The sequence below is a fragment of the Chaetodon trifascialis genome, chromosome 19 (assembly GCF_039877785.1).
Source record: "Chaetodon trifascialis isolate fChaTrf1 chromosome 19, fChaTrf1.hap1, whole genome shotgun sequence".
Lineage (NCBI taxonomy): Eukaryota > Metazoa > Chordata > Actinopteri > Chaetodontiformes > Chaetodontidae > Chaetodon > Chaetodon trifascialis.
The window spans coordinates 5,199,491-5,226,418 of record NC_092074.1 but is presented as its reverse complement, the minus strand read 5'-3'; the positions used below and the strand labels follow the sequence as shown (position 1 = coordinate 5,226,418).

At 42.0% G+C, this 26,928-nt stretch overlaps 1 protein-coding gene across 1 annotated transcript in view; it reads right to left on the bottom strand.

The window, feature by feature from the left end:
- Positions 1 to 16,005, bottom strand: part of ptchd4 (patched domain containing 4) — a 45,967-nt gene extending 29,962 nt beyond the window's left edge. The window contains exons 1-2 of the mRNA XM_070987938.1: positions 14,850 to 16,005; positions 3,354 to 3,849 (exon numbers count right to left, since the gene is read on the bottom strand). Of these exons, the coding sequence (XP_070844039.1) occupies positions 3,354 to 3,849; positions 14,850 to 15,449 (1,096 nt within the window). The 5' untranslated portion in view covers positions 15,450 to 16,005. The remainder of the gene's footprint in view (positions 1 to 3,353; positions 3,850 to 14,849) is intronic.
- Positions 16,006 to 26,928: the final 10,923 nt, after the last annotated feature.

Genomic DNA, 26,928 nt, shown 5'->3' with positions numbered 1-26,928 from the left:
GCACAAAAATAGATGAGCCACTGCTTTGTGAAGAGAACCAGTGGAGAACTGGCTGGTGAGTGACCAGAATAAGCTGATATCTAACTCATGAACGCTTCAAAGTTTGCCAGACAATACCAGAACAAGAGATACATCAGTAAAACATGAAATAATACTATTGTTTAGTATCGTCGGGAAACGCTTTCGACATGTTTTCACTTGTCATGTATGTATTTCGTCTGTGGCAGCAACACATCACTAATGAAACGCCTGGAGGTGAAACGGGGCCAACAAGGCATTTTTATGGCCAACTAAATCACTATAAATAAACTTAAAAACTCTTGCTAGCTTAGCAACAAACGACCACAACACTCTCTACAGGAGACGCTCTTTCCATTCAGGAAGAATATCTGAAGTTGTCGAAAATTGTGTAGTCCTGGAATTCAGTACAACCCCACTTTTTCAATGTAATTTCCAGAAAAAATCTTAACGTTATAATATACATTCTAAAAATCGTATATTCAGGCTCAATTAATAACACAACAACAACAGAGAATATGGAAAAAAGATCATATAGAGTAAAAAAAGATCGATCGGGTATGTGTCCGATGAGAAGCTGATCAATCTACTAATGGCTCCCACCCACTGTGGGGACACTGGCTCCCTCATTTGACATAATGCTATGCCACTTTTTTAAATCATAATTTCTGCTATCTTCAACCTGTAAGTTGGTTTTTAAACTACACAAAGCTATAAATAGTAACGACATCTCAACAGGGGGCGCCACACAGCCTTTACAGATAGTGTATCAGCATCCATTCCAGCTCTCAGCGTCTGCCCTGAGGTGGCATTGATATAGTGATAGGGGTGTGTCTCAGTCAGGACCTCCCAAGAGAAGGGTGGACATCTGCTGCCTCTGAGGTCCTGCCACATGAAATTACAGACTTAATCAAGTCATCTCCATCTCCTACGCCCTTCTCCACCTCCTCCCTCTTTATGTGGCTTTCTCTCTGTCTTCCCCTCTCCTCTACATCTTCCCTCCGTCTGCTCCTTCTTCCTCTACACCCTCTTTCCCTATACATCACATACATTTTTACTCCTTGCTCCTTTCTCCTTGACTTTCCTTTTTAGCCTCTCTCACCACCTCACCATCCCACCCCCCATCACACCTCCCACTCTCCTCTCTTGCCTCTAGGTCACAAGGAACGGATCCAGCCTCCTGTTCCTGAGTCTTACTTAAACTTGAATTATGCCAGCCAGCCAGCAGCAGAGGTGCACCAAAGCCCCAGGGATACAGTGACCTTAGGAGCGCACAGGGAGGGAAATGCAAAACTGTAGTGTAAATGGACAGAGTGTATCTGGAGAAGCAAAGAGAGGGGGAAAGAGGAGGTGGGAATAAGGCAGAGAGATATTTTCATGCTGAATATTCATTTTAAAACATGACAATGCACTTACTGTGACTTGAGTTGTTGATTAGAACAATTAATTACAATTAACTCTGGCCTGTTGATGTAGATTCATTTTATTTGGCAATGCATCTCTTTTCATTGTGTTTTTGCTCTTAAAGGGGCACAATATAATCATTTTTTTATTTGGCAAACTTATTCACATGAGTGTTTTTACAGTCCATGTTTATTTTCCATACAGTCAATGTATTAACTGTATAGACATGAGCTACAGCTGGCCACAGATCCAACCCAAATTTTGTATAAATGTCTGGAAAAAATACATCGACACAGCTGAAAAAAAACTGATCTTTCCAAACCTTCTCAGTCTGTGCACTCCTTTCCACCCTGTGCTCCCCAGTGCTTCAATCCATCCACAACATTGTCATACGGAAAGAAAGACAGAAAATTGTTGGGCCCACTGTTTACAATGCTGCCTAACACATTTAAAATACATATGCAGACTTCAAAGCATGCATAAAATCTTTCACCTCAAACCTCTCTACTCTTTTCAGAAGACAATGCATGCATTAGAAGCTAATGCTACCTCCAACTCATTCCATTTACTGAAGCCATGACCCATTTGATTACAAGGACATGTGTTCATGCAGTGTCACTGAACAGACCAATTTCAGGAGGAAGACCCTGACCCAGGAGCTGCAGTTAGGGTTAGCGGTCAGCAACATTTTAGTGAAAAATGGATCCTCCTTAGATACTAGTCAGAAAGTTATTCAGGGAATCATCGTATTGTGATTCAGTGTTTAAAATAAAATAAAAAAAAAAATGAAGACAAAAGTAAAAAATATTCAATTCTGATTGCAGTTGGATTGAATTAGCTTTGAAATGCAATGTATAATTTGATTACAAAATTTATATCAGTCTGAGAGGGAAAAGTGCTGTCCATTTGTGCCTCCTACAGTAAATTCACCACTGTTTGCATCCACTCATGCCTTGGTATTGACTTTGTTATGGGATGATGGAAGCCTTAGTGTTCTTGTTCTAGTGGTTACCACACAACCATAATATCCCCAGACACCACTGTCGACTACAGTATGTCATACCTCTTCCTCTCTCTCCACGTTTCCTGTTTCCATGATTCACTACCTAATATAGACCAAAACAATCTTTAAAAGTTTAAAAGATGTTTTTGGTTTCACATCAAAATTCATTACTACTGAGGAAAACACATTTTTAGTTTGTATTTTCTTTTTAAATATCCAACCTATAATGCCATCAGAAGTCATGCTCACCCCTGAAATCCCTACTGCCTTTTTCCTAAACACCATGGTTGTGCTATGATCTTGAATTGTGATGATTTCAGAGGTTTTATCATTTCAAGCTTATGCACAAATCCCTGAGTCACAGTCTTATCCTAATCTGGTCAAACCACAGCACTCATTCCTAACATTATGTCTTTCCAAAACCACCAGTTTCTGCACAACAATGTGTCAACTCATAATAGTGTGAAATCGCTGAAATATGACATTAATGTAAATTTAAAACATGAAATAAATCTATTTGAATTCAAGCTGCTTTTTTCCCCTACACAGTAGTTATCAAATCCAGGGTGCTGAGGATAAGATCACTTGAAGCTCAGTGAAATAATGAAATATCTTGCAAAACAATTAAATGTGCCCTCATTGCAAAAATCACAGACAAAAAAACCCCTGCACACACACGACAAAGGAATATGCTGCACAAACACAGCTGCGAGGTCCATACAAACATACACGCATGGACACACACATGCCACTCTCCATATTTTGCAACAACCACAATGAACTGCCGGCATTCCCTCCAAGGAAAAGCCCATCACTATTCTGCTAATCCCTTCCCCGATGTCAGTGTCAACCCCTGATAAGCCCCTTAACGAACCACTACACACTACACACACAACCACACATATGTGAAACACTCAGTCCCACTCACCCATGGCAAAGAATGGGATCCCCAGCAGCGTAGAGTTGAACTTCCCGTCTGATATAAAGAAGATCCCTGCGGCAGTCACGTTGGCGATGCAGATGGTCAGCACCCCCAGGAGGCCCAGGAACGGCTTCCCCCTCAGGCAGTCCCGCATGGAGCTGGAGATGGTGGCGGCCAGGAGCACCAGCACCAAGCTGACCAACACCTCTCCCTTGGCCAGCACGCCCGTCTGGTGGAAGTCCCGCCACAGGCTGAAGGAAGTGAGTGACTGGATGTGGAGCTGGTCAGATGCGTGGGGCGCCTCAGCCGTGGAAAGACGACTGACCAGTGCGCAGAACTCGTTCTCCCAGCGCTCGGCGATGGTATCCTGCACCACGGGTCCGCGGTTGCGGAGGTAGTAGGTGATCTGGACAGCCCGGGCAAACTTGACCTGTTGGTCACGGCTGTTGGGCGAGAAGGATATGCCGCCCAGCTGATGTCCGATGAAGGACACACGGCCATCCTGCAGGGGATTTAGAGATATCTGACGTTAGCTCTGATGAGGGGTAGAATTTTTCATAAAAATACATCAATCAATCTGTTTTCAATGCTTCTGGCTGCACCCCACTTAAAACCAGTTATGTTGCCCTTGACAGCAGATAACAAACTTCCTTTGCTACCAGTGATTGACAACATAAAGTTCCAGCCCACAGAGAGCAGCGCAGCAACAGTTTTCTGTCCTATTTGCCTCAGTGTTGATACACCATTTAACTTGAACTCACCTTACAGCTGTTGACAGACATGGCTGTGAAGGTTGATGTGCTTCTCCATTGTAATGACTGAATTAATTTAATTATATAGCACACGCAAGACTGCAGTGACAAGAGCTTCGAGATAATGTAATTGTGCAAGAAGAATTGTGCAGAGCAGTGAAAACTTCAGTAAGACAGCTGGGACAGTAAAAATGGGTCTGTCAGTCTGTCAGGAAGAAATATATAACTAGACCAATATGCAGTTATTGCTGGCACAACGGCCCTGCAATCGGCTGGCGACCGGTTCAGGGTGTACCCCGCCTCTCGCCCATTGTAACTGGGATAGGCTCCAGCCCCCGCAACCCCGAAAGGGACAGGCGGTATAGATAATGGATGGATGGATGGATGCTGGCACAACCTTTCTCATATTTAAGCTGAGAATGTTGCCAAAGTAGCACTGCAGGTGTACATTACGCCACAAGTTACAGTGTTTTATGTTTGTATTTTATGTAGTCTGATAGCACGAGTAAAAAAGAAAATGGTGGCCAGTGAACATCTTATGTAAGGTCTGGCACAAACTGGAACAATAAAAATGTGTAAGAATTTATTTTGTAAATGTAGCTACAACTAGTCACTCAAAAACTGTTTCAAAACCTGGGAGCATTTCTTTCTGACAATCTTCAGTGTCTACAGAAGTTCACTCTGTGTCTGTTTCACACGATTCAGTATAAACTAAACCTACACTTTATTCAGGGCTGGTGCTGCAAGCAAACCTTTTGCTGGTTAGCATGCTAGGCTAATGACAGTTAGGGAATGTTTCTACTATTTTCAAAGGTGTCCAGGCAGCTTTCTGGCAACTTTGAGATCATATTTTTAGCCTGTAATGTTAGTCATATCTACTACAGGCCTATTGGCTGTTGATAGTGTAGCATCCCTCAGTAAGAGACAAGACACTACCTGGTTTGGCTAACGCATTAGCGACAGTAGGCCTACATCAGTTACTATAAACCACAGCCAGTGGTGAAACAACAAATCCTGTTATATGTAACTACAGCTTACTGTTAGCTATCTGAAACTCCTCGCAGGAAAAACAAAACACGTTCCCTCTAACTCTCTGCAAATCACAGGTATAATATGTCACTCAAGCGACAGCGACCAGTACAGTATTAGCTCTTTAACTCAATGCACTGCCACACTAGTGTTAGCTTTCAGTGATAATGGCAGCCATTATTATTTAAATATAGTGCATTATCTGATTATTATAATTAATGTAATCATGCACATATTAAAGCTATATGCTTATTTAGAGTTACTTCAGGTCTGATTGTATAATATCTTAAAACACTCACATAATAAATATTCCCCACGGCCCATTTAATCACGAAAGCAAGACATGCACCCACACGTTATGATATGAATTTTAACTCCTGCATGGCACAGATTTGTTGCTGCGACCAGAACAATGTCGACTTTAATTTGCAGCTTATTGTAGATACGATTTATCTTGTTATGAACACAATAATCCAGCAAAATCAAACAGCCACAATATGCTGTTCACAGCAGGCAGCTTGATATAAATCTCACGCTTCTAGATAAAAGGTTCCCTGTGAGAGTTTGGTTCAATTCCTGTAAACAATTTACTGCTGTGAGGAAAAAAGGGATGAGTTATTCTGCAATGAAATTATGGACAACAGGATAAATTAGTGGTGGTGGACACTGCCCCTTGAAATTACATAATTGATAACATTCACAGGTCAACAGCCAGTTGTCCTACTAAAGTCGGACATTTTATAACTGGCTAATTCTAATATATCAGTTTATTAGGCAAGATCTGCAAATTATTTTTGTGCCACATTATTACTCTCAAAACACACCCACTCTCTGCTTCAAATTTGTCTTTTCATGACAGTGTACATGTGTGTTTATGTAATGTAATCACTCAGTGATTGCTGAACAAACTGAGCTTCAGCTCAAATTTCACTTGTGTAATAGCACAAAGCTCAAATCAATCTACTCCACCGACTTTCCAAATTCATTAAAGCATTTCAAATGAATCTCAATAGTCACAACTTATCTGTAAACTTCTGCATTGCACACTCAGCCAATACACGCTTAGACTGTGTGCAGGGCTGAGACACATGCACGCCTGTCCAGGTCCCACGTAGTGAATACTGAGACATAATCAGGACAATTTTTATTAAAATGTCTGTTTGGTTGAGCATTTGAAAATGCTTTGTGTTCTATTCTCCCTTTAGACACTTTAGCAAAGAGAAAATATACTTCTCAGTGTGTGTGTGTGTGTGTGTGTGTGCGTGCGTGCGTGTGTGTGTGTGTGCGTGTGTGATAGATAGATAGATAGATAGATAGATAGATAGATAGATAGATAGATAGATAGATAGATAGATAGATAGATAGATAGATAGATAGATAGATAGATAGAGAAAGAAAGAGAGAGAGAGAGAATGAGAGTAGGTGCTGATTGGGGAGCCACACAAAAGTAAATGTGTGGATGTGTGATAACTGTGTGAAGTTGAGTGATATGTGCAAAGGAGGGACGACTCTGGAGCTTTCTGAGAAGAGATGGAAGTGACTGATGGAAGAGGTGGAGGAAGAAGCTTCCAGGTTTCATGAACACATTTAAACAGAGAAACTCAATTCAAGAATGTTAATATGCTATTAGTGTTTACTTCACCAATTTCACATGTCAAAGTATAATGTTTCTGTGGCTCTGGAGGTCTATGGAAAAATGTGTTACAGGGTTAAAAAGTGAGCACATGGAGTCTTAAAGAGGTAATCCTTATTATTTCAGCCCTGGTTGATTTGGTACCAACTAATACTGCAGGGCTACAACATACAACATTAGAGCAGCTGGTGTATTTGTTTACAGTGAAGCCTTATTCCATACAAAACTTAATTTCAAAAACTGAATGAAACTGTTATGAGGCTTCAGCAGTCTGAGTTAGACAAATGAAGTCGGTATCCTCTCTCATTATATTTAATTATATTATATCAAATAATTAGTGTTTTATTGCAAAATTCTGCCTTTGTGCTTCCACAGGCAGAGAGCTGTAACACAAAGTGAGAATTTGGTACTAAAACTTTGAAAGATACCCACTTGATTTGTGTAACTGCCGAAGCACCATATTAATTTCTGCTGAACTTGACAAAATGGGCATTGTGGATTTTGTCCGCATCACTTACATCTAAATCACTTGAGAAGGGATTTCTTTGTGGCCAGTGTGAACAGGAGGAACAACTACAGCAGCCAAAAACCTTCTCAGTTTTTCAACCTTGTCAGTAGTGTTGGAAGACAGAGCAGAAAAAAATGTGAATCCTTTGTCCTTTAAGGGATTAAAGCACAGCTTCAAAGCATATGCACATACCACAGTAGCCATATCATAGGCTAAGCTGACATGCACCTACTCAAAAATGTAACTACATGTCAGGGGAGATACCACAGGGGGGCCGCAAGAAGTGAGACTGGTCAGCATGAGCTGCTTGCATTTTCTCCATAGAGACCACTGAAAGTGAAGACAGCTCAGCTTAGTTATATTCTCTCTTCCAGTAACCCTCATTTTGCAAAGCCATCTCTGCTGTAAACCATGTAGGAGACTTCTTTCTGTAAGATGAAATAGAAGTTACCTAGATGTAATTTTATTATGTAGAATAGAATTAAAGCAGGATGCAGCCCAATCACATACAACACACACTGTGTACATTTTGCAGGACTCCACGCAAAGTGTCAACATTAAAAATTAATTTATGCTGAAATTCTTGATTAATGGCTTTGATGCGGCTTCAGAAGACATCTGAGAATTGTATTGACTGTTTTTTTATTGCCATGTACCCAAAGGCACCCTATGGCAGGCCAGTTATTGACACACATACAGCTAACCCCATCAGCCAATTCCTGTGGCTCATCTGCATCGCATCCTCCAATCACAGCCCCTCTCCTGCAGCATTTAAACTGTCACAGACCTTCTGCATATCAGCTGTTTTCCTCCTTTCACGCCACTGCGGCTCTCACCTCCAATTTTATGATTTATTAAAGAGAATGGGGGGTGTAAAACAAAGGTTGACCTTAGCTTGACATTGCCATGCAGCACACAACCTAAACTGCCCAATAACTTAATTCAATCCAGCACTCTATTTCACCATCCTCTCATGAATGTAACAAGAAGCCTGATCTTGTCAAACACAATATTATTAGTGTTAGAATAATGTAATGCAGACATAGCACACCTTTGCCTCCTTCTATAAATACACTGAATCCATCCGAGGTTTCTATGGAAGCCCAGAGCAGCAAAACTTGCGCATTTGCATTTTTTTTTTTCTTTTTTTTTTTTTAGTATCTCATTATCTTGAGATATCAAATAACACAATAAGCACCACAAAATTTGATCAAGAAAAATCCTACCATATGACCACAAAAAAGAATTTTGTGGCCCTCATATTAAATCCCATTATCTTGAGATATTGATAATAAATAATATTTACTATTCAAATGTTCTCAGCCTGAAATGTATATGTCTTGTAAATATGAAATATGTCTATTTCTTGAGTGATTGAAATAGACCTGGTTTTGTGCTCCCTGACTCCCTAATTGGACAAAGAACAGCCAATCAAAGCTTTGTAGGTGACATCAACAGACGGATGTCTTTTTCCTCTGTGTCCAACCATCTTTTTCAGCCTCCTCCTTAAGAGGTTTTGCAGTGTTCCAACAGCATCACATTAACTTCCATCTTTGTTTCTCAGACAGAAGTCATAACTCACTAGAGCCCAACTGGCCAATGTTAATTAACAGTCAGCCATTTGTATTGGTTTATATGTGGACTGATAAGTAATACAAGTAAGGAATTGCAGAACAGCTCACAGCTGCAAAGGCTATTCCATCTACAACACATCAATTGATCAGCAGAAAATTAATCAGGAACAATTTTACTAATCAATTAATCATTTGATTATTTTTTTAAGGATTTGCAGGTTTTCTTTGCTAACTTTCTTTGATGTCTTTCATAACTGATTGCAACGTTAATATGTTCCAGTTTTGGAATGTTTATTGGACAAAACAATAAATTTGGTTCACCTGCTTCACCAAGGATTATGGAATTTTCAATATTCTAAGCCATTTTCTCATTTAAATTATTGATCGATTATATGATAAATTAAATGACAGATCAATTGAGAATGAAAATAATCATTATTTGTAGCCCTCATATAGAAATGCCAAAGATATATCTGAGGTAATCTTAAAACAGTGTCTGTATTACATAGTTATTCCACCAGAGCCCACTGACAAGTTTGTTTTTCAGATTACACACTGTGGGCTCTATTTTCGACTCGGTGCAAAGTCAGGTCCACTTCGCGATGGCGCGTGGCGGTGCAGACTTTGGTATTTTCGTGCACTGTGGAGGAGAGAGGGCGTGGAGTGGGTTTGACACAGCCGAGTCAAATCTTCACCAATCACACCAACTCCTCGCCTCACCTTTAAAAACACTGCTGGCGAGGCGCATGGCGAGTTTCAAGGATGACTGAGCCCACTCAGGAAACTGTCCGACGCCCAAACTTCTCCCAGGAGGAGACTGACGTCACTCATGTCTAAATATGAGGTCCGAACGTGCTTGCGATGTGGTCAGATGAGATACTGATCAAAATATATAAATTTAGGTCTGACTGTGCTGACTCAGATAGCTGCATTGAATCGTGGCTGTTGATAATTATTGATCGCAGTGTGCGTTCGATGACTGACCGAGAACTGCTAAAACTGTTAAAACCACGCTGCCGTCTTGAAGGTGTGATATATGGCGTCATCAACCACGTTTTCAGTGGATAGCCATTATCACCTAGCAGCCACCCATCTAGAGGAGTATCCCCCTGAAAGACTGTAGGGATGCTACAATTCGCCACAATGAACGAGTCATGTGTCGACCCGGGGAAAGTGGCATACACGTTTGTCACCAGGCAATTTGAGTCCCAGATCACCAGAAATCCCTGTTTCACCTGTGTACATTCAGTCAGGTTGAGTGACATTACGCATGCCGAACGCGCTTGCGATGTGGTCAGATGAGATACGGATCAAAATATATAAATTTAGGTCTGACTGTATGTGCTGACTCAGATAGTTGCATTGAATCGTGGTTGTTGCTAATTATTGATCACAGTGAAATGCCAGACACTGTGGAAACCTGCCTGTGAGGTATTGGTGACGTGAGCGCACGACTTCGCCAGTTTATGAAAATCCACTTGCCCGGCGGTGCGCCACTGGCACACAGAGTTGACCAAGTCTGGGGTGGCGAGCTCTCAGCGCACTTTTGCGCCGCTGGCGCAGACCGAAATGGGTCGAAAATCCAAATGCACCGGCTGATTATGCAGACACCTCCCCCTACTGTGCCGCAATGCCCATCCTGGCGTACCTCTGTACGCCTCGGTTTACCAAAATACCAAGTGCGCTGTGTGCCTGCCTGGGCTGCATGAAAATGACACTGTGCGGGGTGTGCAGCCTGCGCCCTGAACGGTTAGGTTTAGGCAACAAAACTACTTGGTTAGGTTTAGGAAAAGACCTCATGAGTGTGTGATGTAATGAAATAGGTGCGTTGTGTAGTCTGTGAGACTGCAGCTAGATCCTTCTCATCCCTGAAGCCACCATGCTAGCATGGCTGATAAGTGAAATTAAGGTTTCTTATTTGAAATGTTGATATTGTGTGCTTATGGTTGATGCATCATTGGCGCATTTTTTTTTAAACTCAATACCACTAATGGCCTCAAAACTCTGTCTACTACTCTATCAGTATCTGGCTATATTGCTCACAAGACACGTCACCTGTCAGGAAATGTAAACTCAAATCTGTCCTCAAAGACAATGAGATAATTCAGTCGAGATCCAGTAACGGGCATGTTAAAAAAGTAAGCTCATCCATGGTAAATCTGAGCTTCCGTATTCAACTGCAATGCGTAAGTCTATAACATTTTGATGACTGGAAAACAGAAGTCCATATTTGCATGACCTGAGACAAGCTGTGCCCTGACTGTCAGGAAGGGAAATCTAAAAAATTTGGGTCCAGATAATCACATAGCAGCACTGCCATATGTCCAATCTGTTGCCGTAAAAATTTTGGCACTTCAACCAGCAATCAACAAGCTCTCATTAACCGTCGGACATTAGCGCAGTGATGTGGTTGCTGGTGGTATGAATGCAGGATGAAAGCACAATACGAGGGCTGGCAGGTATCTCTCAGAGTTGTCATATCTCACATTTAGAATGCCGCTTATTTGTACTTCATGATCAGGTTCAACTTGATATTAATTTCTATATTAGACATAGTTTTCGTTAATATTTTGGCATTGTCCAGTTGTTCAAGAAGTCCCATTTTCCGTGTCTTTTTTTCCCATCATACTCCTTGATGTATTTATATTTTGTTAAAATGACAGTTTTAAAAGATTACACAACTGAAAATACAGCAGACAGAGCAAAACAAAGGAGATATATTTTAAGCATTTTCTCCTGGGAACAGAGCTAAAGTTCAACTCAGCAAAAAGTAGGACTTTTGACGAAGACTACGTCTGTATAACAAGCACAGAAATAAACCCTGGTTGTGACATCAAAGAGGAGGAAGAGGCATAAGAAGTCAGGCAAATGAATTAGCCCAGACAGCTCATCAAACAGGCAGACGGAGAGAAGAAGGATTCAGGAACATGGAGGGTGCAGAGAGCCGATAGAGAGCGAGGAGAGCTGGAGAGGAAGGAGGTCACATCAACCTTCAAGGAGAAGTGTAATTCATGTTGGAAAGGAGTTATGATAATGTGAGTGAGCCTGAGTGTATACGTACTGTATACTATAGACAGTATGACAGGCATGTTAGCATGTGCATACATCAAGACTTTAGAGTGTGAGTTCACCCAAAGTACCATAAAAAGCCCACTTACAGGCCAAATGATTATTAGAGCTATCCAATTATTATGGAATTTATTTTTTTTATGTTTTTTATTTTTTTAAATCCCCCCCGCCCCCCAGAATGGTAATTGGTTTGCACATTTCAACTGGAAGGTCAGTTTTTTTTTTTTTTGGGGGGGGGGGGTGCTATTTGAAGATGGCCCCTTGGGCTTTCAGAGACTGTGATGGATGTTTTCATTATTTTCGAACGTTAATGGTCAGCTTGTGCTGATTCGCAATCAGATCGTATATCCACAACCGAAAGAAAAAATAATGAGCTTTTTTTTCTACTCTGATATTAAGGCAGTTTTAACTAACTTACTATCAGAACTGAGATGATATAAAAATAATCTCCAGAATCTGTACCCAACTGTGAATTTAGAGAGGTTTCTGTTGGAGCGTCGCGTCTGCCTGCTGATCCCCGTTAATCAGCACGAGTGATGGGTGAATTTGAAATCCTTAATTAACCATTTTGCCGTCACTTTTCCATGGATCCTGCACCCAGCATCTCTGCTCTCCACATGCCTGCTCACCAATAAGAGTAGTTAACATTAGGGATATGATTTGGTTTGTGACATGAGAGATAAGATAATAATGTTAAATTGAACATGATGCTGTGATACTGTCGCACAGACTTTTAAAAGGAAGCAATTAGCATCTGCCATCTGCGTAAAACCCATAATATCCCCAAATGCAAGATGTTAAGTTTTCCTTTGACACTAGGACTAAGTTGCCCATGCTGGCATTTCACTGGTATGCTGTGATGTAATCCCCCCAACCCCTCCTACTCTCACCATCCCCTGGCAATCACCTCCTGGCGATCTAGAATAAACACAATTGGACAATATGAAAACAGAGACCATCACCCAATCCTAGTTAATAATCAGAATCATTTGGCAAAAAATAAAAGAAAAAAAGCAGTTAAATGCAACTAGTCAATGAGCCAATTATTTTCTCCATTAATCATTTGAACATAAGAAAACAGAGAAATGGTCATCATGATTTCCTAGGGCACAAGGTCTTCAATGAAGAGCAGCAAATGCTCATTACTGAGAATCTGAGCCATCAATATGTTTGGCATTTTTTGCTTGAGAAATGATTCAAACAGTGGAAACTAGAAAAACTCTTAAGTAACTTGTCTTTCCAATAACGATGTCCCATTCCACAGGATAAATCACAGACTCACTGTGAGCAGTCCTCGCTGGAATTACTTCTTATGTAACCTCAAAGACTCAGCACCACAGACTAAACTCCACTGAAACTGGATTGCAGCATCAGAAGCTCAGGTTTCTAATTGTATTTTGAGGTGTACTAACCCTTTACCAATCGGACAACCATGGGACAATGTGAGACATGCAAAGATACGTGGTTTTCACTGACAGCAGTGATATGCAGAGGCAATAAATATAGCGCAATGATGCTTTAAAATGGAAGAAGTGGGAATATGCAAAAAAAAACCAGCTAAATTCCATCCATCCATCCATTTTCTATGCCACTTATCCCTTTCGGGGTCGCGGGGGGGCTGGAGCCTATCCCAGCTGTCAACGGGCGGGAGGCGGGGTACACTCTGGACCGGTCGCCAGCCGATCGCAGGGCACAGCTAAATTCACAACACATATTTGATTCCAACCTGTCATCCAAAACAAGAACACACTCTGTGTCCCTTCACCTGAATATCAGGAGCCAAACAGTGTGCAACAGGACGATGAATGGCCTCACTACTCCACTCAGACACTGATGCTGCGGGGATTGCTCACACTGCTGTGGCAGCTCTCAATGGAAGTTACAGCCCGCCATGCTGAGAGCAGGCTTCTGATATCCACTTGTGTCAGTGTGAGCCCGCCGTATGTGTGTGGCAGACAGGGAAAAAGCAGTGTGTATTTCATAATCTAATTACCCAGTGCTGTATAAGCTGGTTGCTACATTGACTTTACGTGTGCTCGTGTCCCTATCGGACCTGTACAGTAGTGTGAACCCGCCTCAAGGCCGTACAATACTGAATGATAAAAAATGCCTTACCCCTTCACAAAAAGCTCCCATCATGCAGCAAGTTCACCTGCAACTTCGCACTGCACTCAATAATGATGACAACTGGTGTAAATTGTATTAACACAAAAATCTGGGCAAATAGTATTTATTGCAAATCATGCACGTGTGCATCAGCTTGTCAGTATAAAAGCCTGATCACACAATTCGCTCCATCTGCAGAGCACATCTGCACTTGAGGCTCCTAAATGTGCACCTGTATCTTCATGCACCATCTTGACATGTTTGGTTGTTTGTTACTGCTGCTAAAAGCTTGTGTGTGATTGATATGGCTGCATGTGTGCAGTCAGATCCCACTGAGCAACTGAGAGCAGGATCCGGGCCAGCAGGATTCCTGGGAGTCTATTAGCTGTTGGAGCCATGTCATGCTGCATGTGCAGACAGGAGAAGGCAAAGGGGAAACACTGCATCAAAAAAAAGACAGGATACCCCTGTGCGCGCGCGTGTGTGTGTGTGTAAGAGCAGAGAGGCTTCATACAGCCAATCAATTCACCTGCACCAACAAGGGAGAGAAAACTGCAAAGCCGGCTGTCTGTGTTATGGAGAGGGTTCCCCCTCCGGCTGATAAATGTTGCAATCTGCAGCCCCACATCACAGCCGGAGCGAATACAAGTCCATTGCGTTCATTCAGAAATTATGGCAAGCTCCGAGGGCCAGCCTGCTACAGCTATTCACATGCTGACTGCTGCTGCACTGTCACCACGACTCTGATGAAGAGGTTTTTTGGTGGGGGGACAGCGTGCACAGACCTGTCTGACATGCATATAAGAGGAGCTGCAGTGTGTAAAATCTCACCTTTAATGTGGTGTTTGGATAGCTCACCGGCACCTTATGGAAAGTGCTGTTGGAAAGCACAGCCTGTCTGATATCTTCGAAGATGGTGATGATATCATCCAGGAGGCAGCGCTTGTCCCTGTGGCTCAAGACGCAGAGGTGCGCGAACGTGTAATTGAATCCCTTGTAATTGACGCGCAAATCCAACACCTGCTTGTGGACCTGCAGGACCTGGTCGGCCAGCTCCAGGATGTTCCCCCCGGACTTGGCCAGCAGGATCAGCCTGCCATATCTGCCCGGGGTGTGCAAATCCGAGTATAGCTTGTGCTTCGACTGGTCGATAGGAAACAGGCTGTTGGCGAGACTCCTCTCGATCTTGGCGAGGCTGTGAGTAGGGGCGACCAGCACCTCCAGGTCCGTCTCCGGCTTGAATCGGCTGAGCACGGTAGATCCGAAAATGATGGTGAGCACCGCGGGGACAGTGAGGAAGAAAACGGGATGCCTGCTAACGAATAAACCCAGCCAGTAGAACGAAGCCTTGAGCCCTCTGTGTATCACTTGCCGCAGCATCCTCCACAAAATCCAGCTTGCAGATGCCCCGTCTCCTCCGATGAAGCACATGTGACATCAGACTCCGTTCCCCGGCTTAGTCCAATTCGTAAGAGAATTACACCAGGCTACACCACCACCATGCACACACGTTCACACACGCACGCACGCACGCACGCACACACACACACACACACACACACACACACACACACACACACACACACACACACACACACCACAACACCTGGAAAAACAGCACTGCAGCAATCCGCGGCAAGACGGACGGACACACACAGACAGGCAGACAGTCAGAGAATCATCGCGCATCAGCCGGTCGAGACGAGTCCGTGTCGCCCGCTCTCAAGCCATTCCGCCTCCGTGTGATGGAAAAGGCTGCGAGTCTCCTTCGCTGCACCGGCTGCAGTAGCAGCGACGAGCCGCGGCGGCGTGAAGTGCATGTGTGCCTCCTGTCTGCCTCTACAGCGCTCACACCAGCGGTGGCGCCTGATTTATGTACTTAACTGTAACCATGTGGCGGGGTGCAGAGGGGAGGGAGGGAGCTGCTGCCTGGTTATTTTAGGAACAGTGGAGGCAACAGGCAACATGAGAGTTGTAAAATGTTCCTGCAGGTGGCTGAAGGACCGAGAGCACTCGCAGGGATGAGTCAGTGTTGCCTTCATGAATGGGGATAACCCACATTGTGCTGTGTGCTTCTTGCAGAGTGCTTTATACAGGCCAGGCCAGGCAGGGTGGCAATACAGACCCCCTGATTTTTCTCTCAAAAATAACATGTCTGTTTAAAGGCTATTCACTGGGACATTATTCCAAACAAACTCCAGCCATCAGCACTTCTGTTAATCAGTAGTATTATTTGATGTGGAATCTGGCGTTCACTCCATGTTTTGTGCCTTTGTCACTAAAAGAATAGAGCAGCCGCATGCATAAGGCAGTGTCCAGACTATTTTTGACACTATTCCATCACTTACATTATTTATCGGTAGTGCGAGAATGTTATGTGGATGGACATGATCATTGTCTGAAGTCCATTTAACAGCCATTCTGATGGGCAAGGTCAAACGGCAGTGATGGCAGGCATGCTGTATTTTCCAATAGATGATAAGATTTGACCTTGAGTCATCTCTTTGGTGGAAGTGTTTTTCAAGCCTCAAAGCTTCAGCAACACTGCTTTCTTCTTAAAACCAGTGCATTTCAGTCTGACTCATCAGTGGCTTTGAGCCGACCACCAGTGGCAGTACTGCTACAGTAGTGCACTGCTGCTGAGCAGCACCATCTTCAAATTAATGTGGTTCATATAAAAAAGCAATAAATCATGTTTTTTGTTTCTTTACACCAAAGTTTTCTTTTCACAAATAACTGATTTACTTCCTTTCAGAGCTAATGCTTGTTATTAGTCAGTGCCTTCCAAAACAAAAATGGTTCATATGACATGTTTTGTGATGCCGCTATGGTTAAGGTAGTTGACTTGCTGAGTCTGAGAAACATCATTATTTGGTTAAAATAATTATTTGTCACAGTTAGCAGGGTCATGGGTAAAGGTCCTGGTAGAATACAGAGAAAAACAGTGGTCTTTGAGGTTGTATAACAAGGTTTTGCTACTCCCACCTTTGCTTCTGTATAGAGTCATAATCCACACAGCTGCTAGATGTCTATGTCTTTTACATAAATTATGTTGTTTTTAGGCATTTTCAGAAACTGCTTTTCATTTACTTTCGGGGGACAATATCTCAGAACACACAACAACAAGGTACATGTACTTTTGTGTAAGACCACGCATCAGTATGGTCTTGATGCTGTTGGTTTTCAGGATATGTCATTGTCCTCTTTCCCAGTGTCAGTGCATGTTAATGCATCATCAGTACATCCCGGCTACTGTATCCAGACTGTGTTTTTTGTTTGTATGGTGATTCCACTGTCTGCTATGGGCATTATATGAGACAATATGGCTGCTGTTTGTTGAACTGTAGAGGTTGATTAGACTGCCTGCAGTCCATTGAGTTGTGTATTTTGAACATCCTTCCCGCAACTCATTTTATGAATGTAGGAGTGAGTGAAATGCTCAAGTTTCAAGAGATATCCATCTAGATGGTCGGAGGCTGAATTGCCCTAGTTTCAAGATCATGATGAATTGCATCAGTTTTATAATATAAAAGTCATCAATACAGCGTAATGCACCTTGCAAATACATGAAGTTGAGTTTGCGAGGTGCTTCTCCTCTATGGGTACAATTTTGAAAACTGGTTTTGTCATAGTTGGGAGGTAAATTCAGAGCCTGTTTGACCCACTGCAGGACTCTGGGACAAAAATGACCTTTGGGTCCCCTTTCAGGCCCCTCCCACATGTTTCCCTAATCTATTTTGCCCATGAACCCTATAAACCAACCTGTATTCTGATGATGGAATATTATCCTGCCCCAGGTTTATGATAAGAAGCACATCTGTTTACAAACATGCATCATGTCAGCATGATATTATCTGAAATATTAAAAGTATTAAATGTATTTAGTCTCATACTGGCAAAAAAGAAAATAAGGGATTTGTGAGAAACTTGAAAAACATTTGTCAAATTCAAAGAAGCAACACTGATGATATTCTGACTTTTAGTCTCTACATGGGTCCACCTCCAAAAAAAGCATCCTACACTTCCCATAATGCAACTCAATAGCACCTTCAGTTGGACCCTCACACCTTGGTGAAAGCACCACTCACCGAGCTTGTAACACATTTTCTTTCTCCTCCAGTATTCTCCACAGCACACTTTCTGCTTTGATGTATATATATAAAAAAAAAATTAGGAGCCACCTAAGACCTTTACCATTTCAAATTACCAAAGAAATTTTAATTTAATCAAATTACCACAAAGTAATTGCCACACACTCAACCTGGGACCTCTGGGGCCTCCTGAGGGTCTGGGACCCTGAGGCAATTGCCTGCTTTGCCCAGTTGGTAATCCTGCTTTGGGATAAATCTTTTTTTTTTTTTTATTATTCCTCTTAAAATCCACTTACAAAGTGGAAAACTTTAATTTGTGCTAATAACAATAAGCGCTATACCAGCTGGCTGCTTGTTGACCAGTTTCACAGACAAGGATTAAACCTTGTCCTGGTCTAACATCTTCTACTGAACATCTTATCACTGAAAAATCAATTACAGCTCAGGATTAGGATTAACTCATGCCTGTAACACTGTAAATACCATTTGTATTATCTTGGGTTTACATCACTGAAGCCCTTTCCCAGTCTGTATACAAAGGAAGCCAATGAAAAGTCTCCCAGACCAAGATCTCATTTGTTGGAGACTGATGTCATTGTTAATGACCCAGACCTTAATCCTGCCTTCATAGAGCCTGATTTTCCAAGCAGCACCTCTTGTTGTTGGAGCGGCAGCTGTGGAGAAACAGCATAAAAAGTAGGGCATGTACAGTCGCTACCTCTGCACCTGAATAATTTCTTGGCATGAGAGAAACCTTATTCACCAGCATGCCAAACAGGCATCCTGAGCAAAAGATACAGCAGGGTTATTTGTTTTTATATGTTTCCTTTGATTGTCAGGAGCTGTTTGGATGAATTTGCAGATTTAAGTGACAAAGCTCCAAAACTGCTCACTAGACCTGCTCAAAGACCACTTCAGAATTCATGTCTGTGCACTTTCGTTGAATAAATCATTAGACTTTTGAGCTGTTCAACGTTCCAAAAACTCATTCCTCAGAATGCTCTCACTGCTGAGCTCTTGAGATGAACAACATTCTACTGTGGCACACTATCAGCTGGGCTGGAGTGGCCTTTACAAAAGGCCTCTGTCTTCACACAAAGCATTGGTATGAAAGAACTTATGGTTGGCTCAGCCATCCAGTCCATCTTGAGTGGCCCATGCAGTGTCATGGGAAATGGGACACAAGACATTCTAAAAGAGGCATTATATCAAATGTTAATGCTTTATCCTCTGGCACAACAAAAAATCAAATTCAACCATCTGTTTTCATGCCAGTGCAACGTCATATGCATCTATTAATGCATGAATCCTCGTCTGTGCGCACAGTTTGCAGTAACATAAATGCTTTATGGATTACTGCTCTAAGTGGGCACGAAAATACTGTGTACTCATTCTTTTCTCATTCCAGGACAGTAAATCCTCCCCTCTGGAAGGACTTAATTAAAGGCCACACAGTGACCACATTCCATTTAGCCTCTGATGGGATGCCAAGTGCCTCCTTTAGAAACCTAAGTCTCTGGTCAGTGAGGAGAGGGTCGCTACCAGTAACCTGATAGTATTATGACAGTGTTCTGCAGTAAACCAGTGTGCACATAACAGCTTTTTTTTTTTTTTTACTGTAATTGATGGTGGATGTTGTCAGTGAGATACTGTACATAAATATTTCACGACTCTGGATTTGAGCCAAACCACAGGGAAAAAAACTGATGTTTAAATACAGAAGTTAGCTGCATGTGAATGCAAAAATATCAAACTCTACTGAATATCTGAAATGATCAGTGTTGGTTAAAATATATTTATATATTAAAACATAAGATAAGGATGAAATGGCCTTTTTGAAGACGTCCTTATAAAAAGGGTGTTGTGGATCACATATGATTTGCTACTTCTCAGCCTTGTAAATTCATGTCTTGTTGTCCATGTTGACTGGAGGAGAAATGCAAGGATGTTGATTTTGAATATGTCTGAGGAGGGGCAAGTGTTGAAGACAGTTGGACTGCTGGACCTATAAGAAGGACTTTATTTTATTTGAAAAAAAAAAAGAGGATTTGGAGAGCTGATCCACAGTTTATGGTGAAGCTGGGCAGACAGAGAGAGCTTGGTTGTCTGCTGCAGCACAGATTGATGGACTTTGGGTGAGGAAGGACAAGAACTTGAAGCATAGGCAAACACAAATTTTGACAGCATTCAGAAAAACACAAAGAAAACTGCTGACAAAACTTAAACTTGGCCACAGTGTTACTACCACACTGGTAAACTGAATGCTATGGCTATGAGTGGCTGAAGAACCAAGGTTGATGAACTGATGAATGGCAGGTGTGTAGGAGGAGCAGAGCTTGGAGCCAGGAGGGAAGCCTCACCCACACTACATAAACACAAACAGGGAAAAACAAAACACACATGGGAAGAGGAAAACTGTTTTTGGTAGTTTTTCCACCCCCACCCAATGAGACCCTCCAGTTGAATGACCAGGCTTGTCAGGATGTGGCCAATAGAAATCTCTGATGAGAGAAGAGTCCATGGTTGGGTGACGTGGTTGCAGGTCTCCTGCTCAGGACTGTAGTCCTTCCAATTGATGAGGCCAGTCGCACACATCCAGCAGCTGCTGGAGAATGAAAGCCAAGTGATTCTTGATGGCAGGAAGGAGAATGGCTGGAGGGCCCACAGAAACTGGCCTCAACTGAAAGACATGGGATGTAGGGTGGATTCTTATAGTGCTGGATAACTTAAGTCTTTTAGCAGATGGATGGATTATGCATTCCTCAACAAAAGATGAAAAAGACAAACTTTCTGATCTGGTTTGTATTTCTGGATGGTGTCAACAGAGTGAAGTGGGGTGTCCTTCCACACCTTGGAACATGCCCGTGGCTGCATCTGTAAAGGAGTTTTAGGCATATTCAGTCCTGGAAAGCTGGGAGCTCCAGGATAAGGAATTTGTGGCATTTGTTTTGTTACATACCTTAGCACTACTTCCAGTTCATGGTTGACCTGTTCAGCTTGACCATTAGTCTGAGGTTGAAAACCAGAGGACAGACTTACAGAGGCACCAAGACCATGACAAAAGGATTTCAAACGGACAGATAGACTGAGATCCATGGCAGAAACAACATCCAGGGAGTGCATAACAGACCAGTGGATGGACACTGATTTAATTTAATATTTCTGCAACTAGGTTGCTATGTAAGAGTTAAACTGACCAAAAAAAAAAAAAAGTGGACTTAATGGAAGTGAAGGCGTTTAGATGTCTGAATGTAAGCGAAGTTCTTATGGTCAGTTCATACCAAAAATGGCTGCTCAGCTCGCTCCAACTAGTGTCTCCACTCCTATAAAGCAAGTTTAACAGCAAGTAGTTACTCGTTCTCTACATCAGCGTTTCTCAACCCCCGTCCTCAGTGTGAAGATAATACTTACTTGAATAGTCACCCTAAGATTGTCCCATGCAGAGCACTACTGAACGGGGATTCAAGCTCTTCCAGGGGATTACGAGATTGAAAGGCCAAATTGCTATCCCGACAATTTTCCCCTGCACCAGAGTCAACCAGAGCTAAAAGAAGCAGGGTAAATTGATTCCAACAGAGGGTGTCTTGAATTTGCATTCTGCATTTAGATGGGGCTGAGGAATCAGTCTGGCTCACCAGTGCCCCCTCGGCCTAACTGCATGGGCTCTATTTTAGAGGCAATGGAAGGAGACAGAGCTTGAGCCACGAGGAATGAGCAAATATTAATCTCATGAGAGATTCTGAAGGGCAAGAGGTGAGTGGAGGGTGGGAACAGCAAGCCTTTTTCCTGCGCTGTTTGCATGCGTGATTCTCAAGCCTGATGGCTAGAAAATATGAATCAGAATTATTGAGTTCATCCCGTGAATCAAGTTCATCTTTTAACCTTTCATTTTTGACACAAAACCCATATGGAAGAACACAACAGACTGATTAGCATCAATGGCCTCCACCCAAGCCCTTCCTCTCAAGTGAGTGGATAAGTTTATATTGCCACTTGATTAGTTGAGTGATATGGTTTACCTTAACTTGGTTGCTGTAAGAGAAGGTTTGAAGGAGTTACTTGTGACGTTCAAGTTTTGTGTAAAATATTTAGATACTGGCTATCTTGCAGGGCTGCTCTTACCATAACACTGATTCTGAAAGCTTTACCCAAATGTACCACTGAACTACTGACATGTCACAAGACTAAAAATAAAGCATTTATGTTTTGCGACCTGACACCACTAAACCACAGGATGGAATCAATCAAACATACCAACCTTTTTATGTTTTTTAGTGTAGATAATTTCCAGCTAAGCTGTGTATTTGTATGTGTGCATAAGCGTGTGGATATTTGTGTTGGCTTCAGTCATTCAAATGAGTTGTGCTTCTGAATGTGTCTTGGCTTGCATGTCTTTGAGTATGTGTATGTGTATGTGAATATGTGTGTGTGGGGTCTGTGTCACTTTATGAAAGTGATTTTCTGCCTGAGTGGCAAATGCTGGCGATGTCCTGTAATCCTGCAGGGTGCTCCAAAGGCTCCAGTGTCATCCTCAGTGCTAATCAGAGCCATTCATCAGCACCTCCACAAAGACTCTCTCTCTCTCTCTCTCTCTCTCTCTCTCTCTCTCACACACACACACACACACACACACACACACACACACACATACACACACACACACACACACACACACACACACACACACACACACACACACACACACACACACACACACACACACACACACACACACACTGTACTGGGATGCTTCAATGCAATTTTATGCACACAAACAAACTGACAGATGCATATGCCACAAAAATCCACAGATAAAGACAGTTTTTCATGCATCTGTCTACAAATATGCATTGACAAAATGACACCCACACACATCATCTGCAGGCTAATTTTTCTTGTTTGCTGTGTTAAACCTCAGTCTTCCCCATGAGAACACAGCTTAGCTAACTGGCAAAACTGGGCTGACAACAAAACCATTCTTGTCAAAGTATGATGAACAACTAAAGATTGAATTTTCTTGTTCACAGTTGGCAGGTTTAGTGTAGCTTCCTACCTTGCTGGCTAAATAGCTGTAGACTAGTTAGAATTTCATGGTTTTGGATGGGTACCCCATTGAGCAACTGAGCAAGACTCCTGAAAGTAATTTGCATCTCAATTATGTGTTTTCACTGAGCATCAGTATCATTAAATTTAGTTAGAAAAGTTTGTGCTTTCTAAAGACAGTGATACTCCTTGAATTAGGGTCAGGATCCAGATCTTGAATTAGTATATTAGTATGGAGAAAGCTCATTGGGAGGCCCTCTTCTATCGGCATCTCTGCATTCAGTTTGCTAGTCAGGTCACATGAACATTATGTTGGCTGGAACACACAGGAATCTTAATGTTGTTGGCACTATTTAATATTTTACACATCATGGCATCATTTTCTTCAGTATAGAGCTTCAGTTGCTCAGTTGAAATGTTCAAATACAACCTTTGAAAACAGTAATTTTAAGTGAAGGTAGTTCCTGCAATATACTGGTTGTTGAAAAAAAAAGTTGGTTTGCAATTAAAGAAATTATATTGATGGGCACCTACTATATATATATATATATATATATATATATATATATTTTGTAGGTGTTTCTGCATGGGATTAGTGATGTCCCCTCTTGTCAGCTAATTCAAAGGTACTTTATGAATATGGGTTTACATAGAAAGTGTAAGGCAGGGAGTTTTAGCAAAGCATGGCAATTTTCCAGTGGTGACCAGACCACAATGTGATTACACTTAGGGTTGAATGTTTCCTTATGTCCATTTAATCTTCTCATGGTTCAAATGTGCAGGAGTTTATCATTGCAGAAAAGAAAATATCTTCAGTCTACGCTGTAGGAGTGATGAGAGAAGGGCATCTCTATGTAGTGTGTATTACTGGACTCACTGTACTGAAAAAAGCCATGTGCTGAAATGGGTTGAAATCAACTTGTACTGTATTGTTTCACTCATTTTAGCATACCCTGAGACCTTATTGGCAGAGCTGGATAGGTCCAATGTGGTTCTACCCCTGAGGAAGCCTGATATTTGGTAGTACTGACAACACTAATATACTTGCAACATAAGACATAAAACTATCATACAGTTGAAAAAAATGCATAGTTGTGTACATTGATCAAGAAATGCAGCAGCACAGTACTAATAGACAGTAAGGCACGTAAAGCAGCGACAGACTCGGGCTGTCGGAGGGCCAGGGGCAAAACAAAACACAAAGCATTCAGCTGGGCACCCGTGTGCAGAAAGCCATGATGCATTTATGGTCATTTATTGTGAAACAGTTCCAAACTGTGTTAAAATTGGCCCATTATGTGTCTCAGATAACTACACCTTTGTAATAAAAAACACACAGGGAACCATCAACTATTTAACCATTTAGAGGCACATAGAGGAACTCATTTTCTATAGGGCAGCCCATGTAGCACTGCATTGCATTTTCAGAACACCATGACAAACAGCTGTTGTTTTTGTCTTACTGTTTTTATTAGATGAGAAGATTGATATTATTCTCATGTTCATACAGCAAAGGTGAAGCTACAGCCAGTTAGCTTAGCTTAATCAGGAAACTGGGAAACAGCTAGGCTGGCTCTGTACAATAACAAAATTGACTTACCATCACCTCTAAGATCATTAATTCGCAGATTATATTTTGTTTGGTTATACATTCAGAAACCAAGCCAGGCTGGTTGTTTTCCTCTGTTTCCAGTCTTTGTGCTAAGTTAAGGTAACAGTGGCTGTAGCCTTGTGTTTAACAGACAATGATCTTTTCATGTAACTCCTCACCAGAAAGCAAAAAATGCTTCATTTACATTTCCTGATGTCTTGCATGTGGTGTATATAAGGCAACTGATTCTTATACTGAAGATCACATGGATACACACACCTGTCTGCTGAAAATAGCTCACAGTCAGTACAAGGATTATCAGCAAAGTGTCATTTGTATTCCAAAAATACCTGCAACTCCGTGAGGTTTTATAATTCTATTTCTGTCTTTGCTCTATCAATAACTTTGGGGAATAGTGACAGTTAATGAATGCCCCCTCCTTCCTGCACGACAGCATATCCAAATCTGCTGAATCCATCCAACTAAGTGCTGCAGGGTGTGCATAGCAGGTGTTGTCATTCCTTTATTGGTTGATTGACACAGCTAATACCGTCTAAAATGCACACAGACACAGACTCCACCTAATTATGTCAAGAACAAAAACACAGGCCTTTTGTCACTGGATTCATGGTCTTATTCACTTCAGCTTCTCCTCTAATGACCATTAATCTTCAGAGAAAGACTTCTTCATGCAGTTTTAGCTAAATTTAGCAGCCTCTCGGGCCATTCATTCTCCAGAAATCTTAATAAGATGATACTTTCTCATCTGCCTATCAATGTGACTTGGCAGAAAAATCTACAGGGTTTGCTTAATGAGTGTTTGGTAGTGGATGTCACCGATTGATTCTGCTTGTACTCTACTGTTCCCTGCAGACTAGACCTTAATGAGTCCTCCACTCTTCATAGTAAGCCCACTTAACCCAAATTGGGTGTCATTAACTGGCCTTCACACCCTGCTCTCCTAGACTTAATCATCTATAGTCTACCATCTACACTGAAAAAAAAGCTCCATGTAGAGCCAACAAGCATCTTCAACAGGTATCTTTCTGGCCCATTTGTGACTTATTTAAGTGCACTTCTGTCTCCAAGATGAAAATCCCCTTTCCCTATCTCTCTGTTTGTATGGATATGTTTATCTTAGATTAGCATAAAGACTGGAGGCAGGGGGCAGCTACCTTGTCTCTGTTAAATAAAACTAGAAAATCAGCAACAACTATTGCCACAGTGATGGTGCCAGGTTTGACACAGAATCTTTTCCTCTGATTACTTTGGTATTGTGATCAAGGATGCAAGTTCCATTTGAATATTGGGTTAGGCAGATAATTGAGGCCTGGAGCGCCACCCTCGATGGAATTTTGAGCATTAAACACTTAATTTCCTGCATTCAGCTGAATCTTTATTTGTGTAAAGAAAAACACAATTCATTGGTTCATGTGTCTTCTGTTTTGGAGATGTAAATAAATACATTTTATCTCAATTGTGTTTGGAAACTGAGTGAAAACAAGAATCCATGTCCTCATATCAGACGTCCTTCACCTTTTCCCTTCTGGCTCCTCCATGATCATCAGTCGTGCATGATTGCTCCTTCCTCTGCCATTTTATGGCAGATTTCAACCATTGCTTTGGAGGTTGCATACTGTCCCTGCCAAACTTTACCGGAGGCATTGGTGCATCTATGAGTTGCTGACATTGCCTTATGAGTTCTTATACTACAATCAGCAAGAAGGAGCATGTGCACATTGATATGACATTGCTTTGTTGTAGTTTTCTGATGCACCATATGTCTGTTAAACTGTGCTGTATGTGTCCATTCTTGCTTGACTTTGTTCTTTGTGTTGTTTAGTTATAACCGTGGAAGCACAAGTGCACAGTGTTAATAATTGATGTAGGAAGCGTATGAACCTGTAGTTGTGCTTGCACTTCAGGACGATGCACAGCATGTTTTATGAAACTGCAGATGCAGTACATAACAACTCCCCAAGGGACTGGATTTAAAGTTGTTCAGGAGAGAGGGAGAGCAAGAGATACCCTTCTGGGTTTCTTCCACCACTCACCCACATGAAAAGAGCTTTTATTCCACAGAGACAGAGCTGTAGAGCCAGGGAGCAGAAAAAAGAAGGTAGATGATAGAAGTCAACCACTGCTGTGTGGGGGATGGAGGAAACCCTGTGCAGAGTTGGCATCT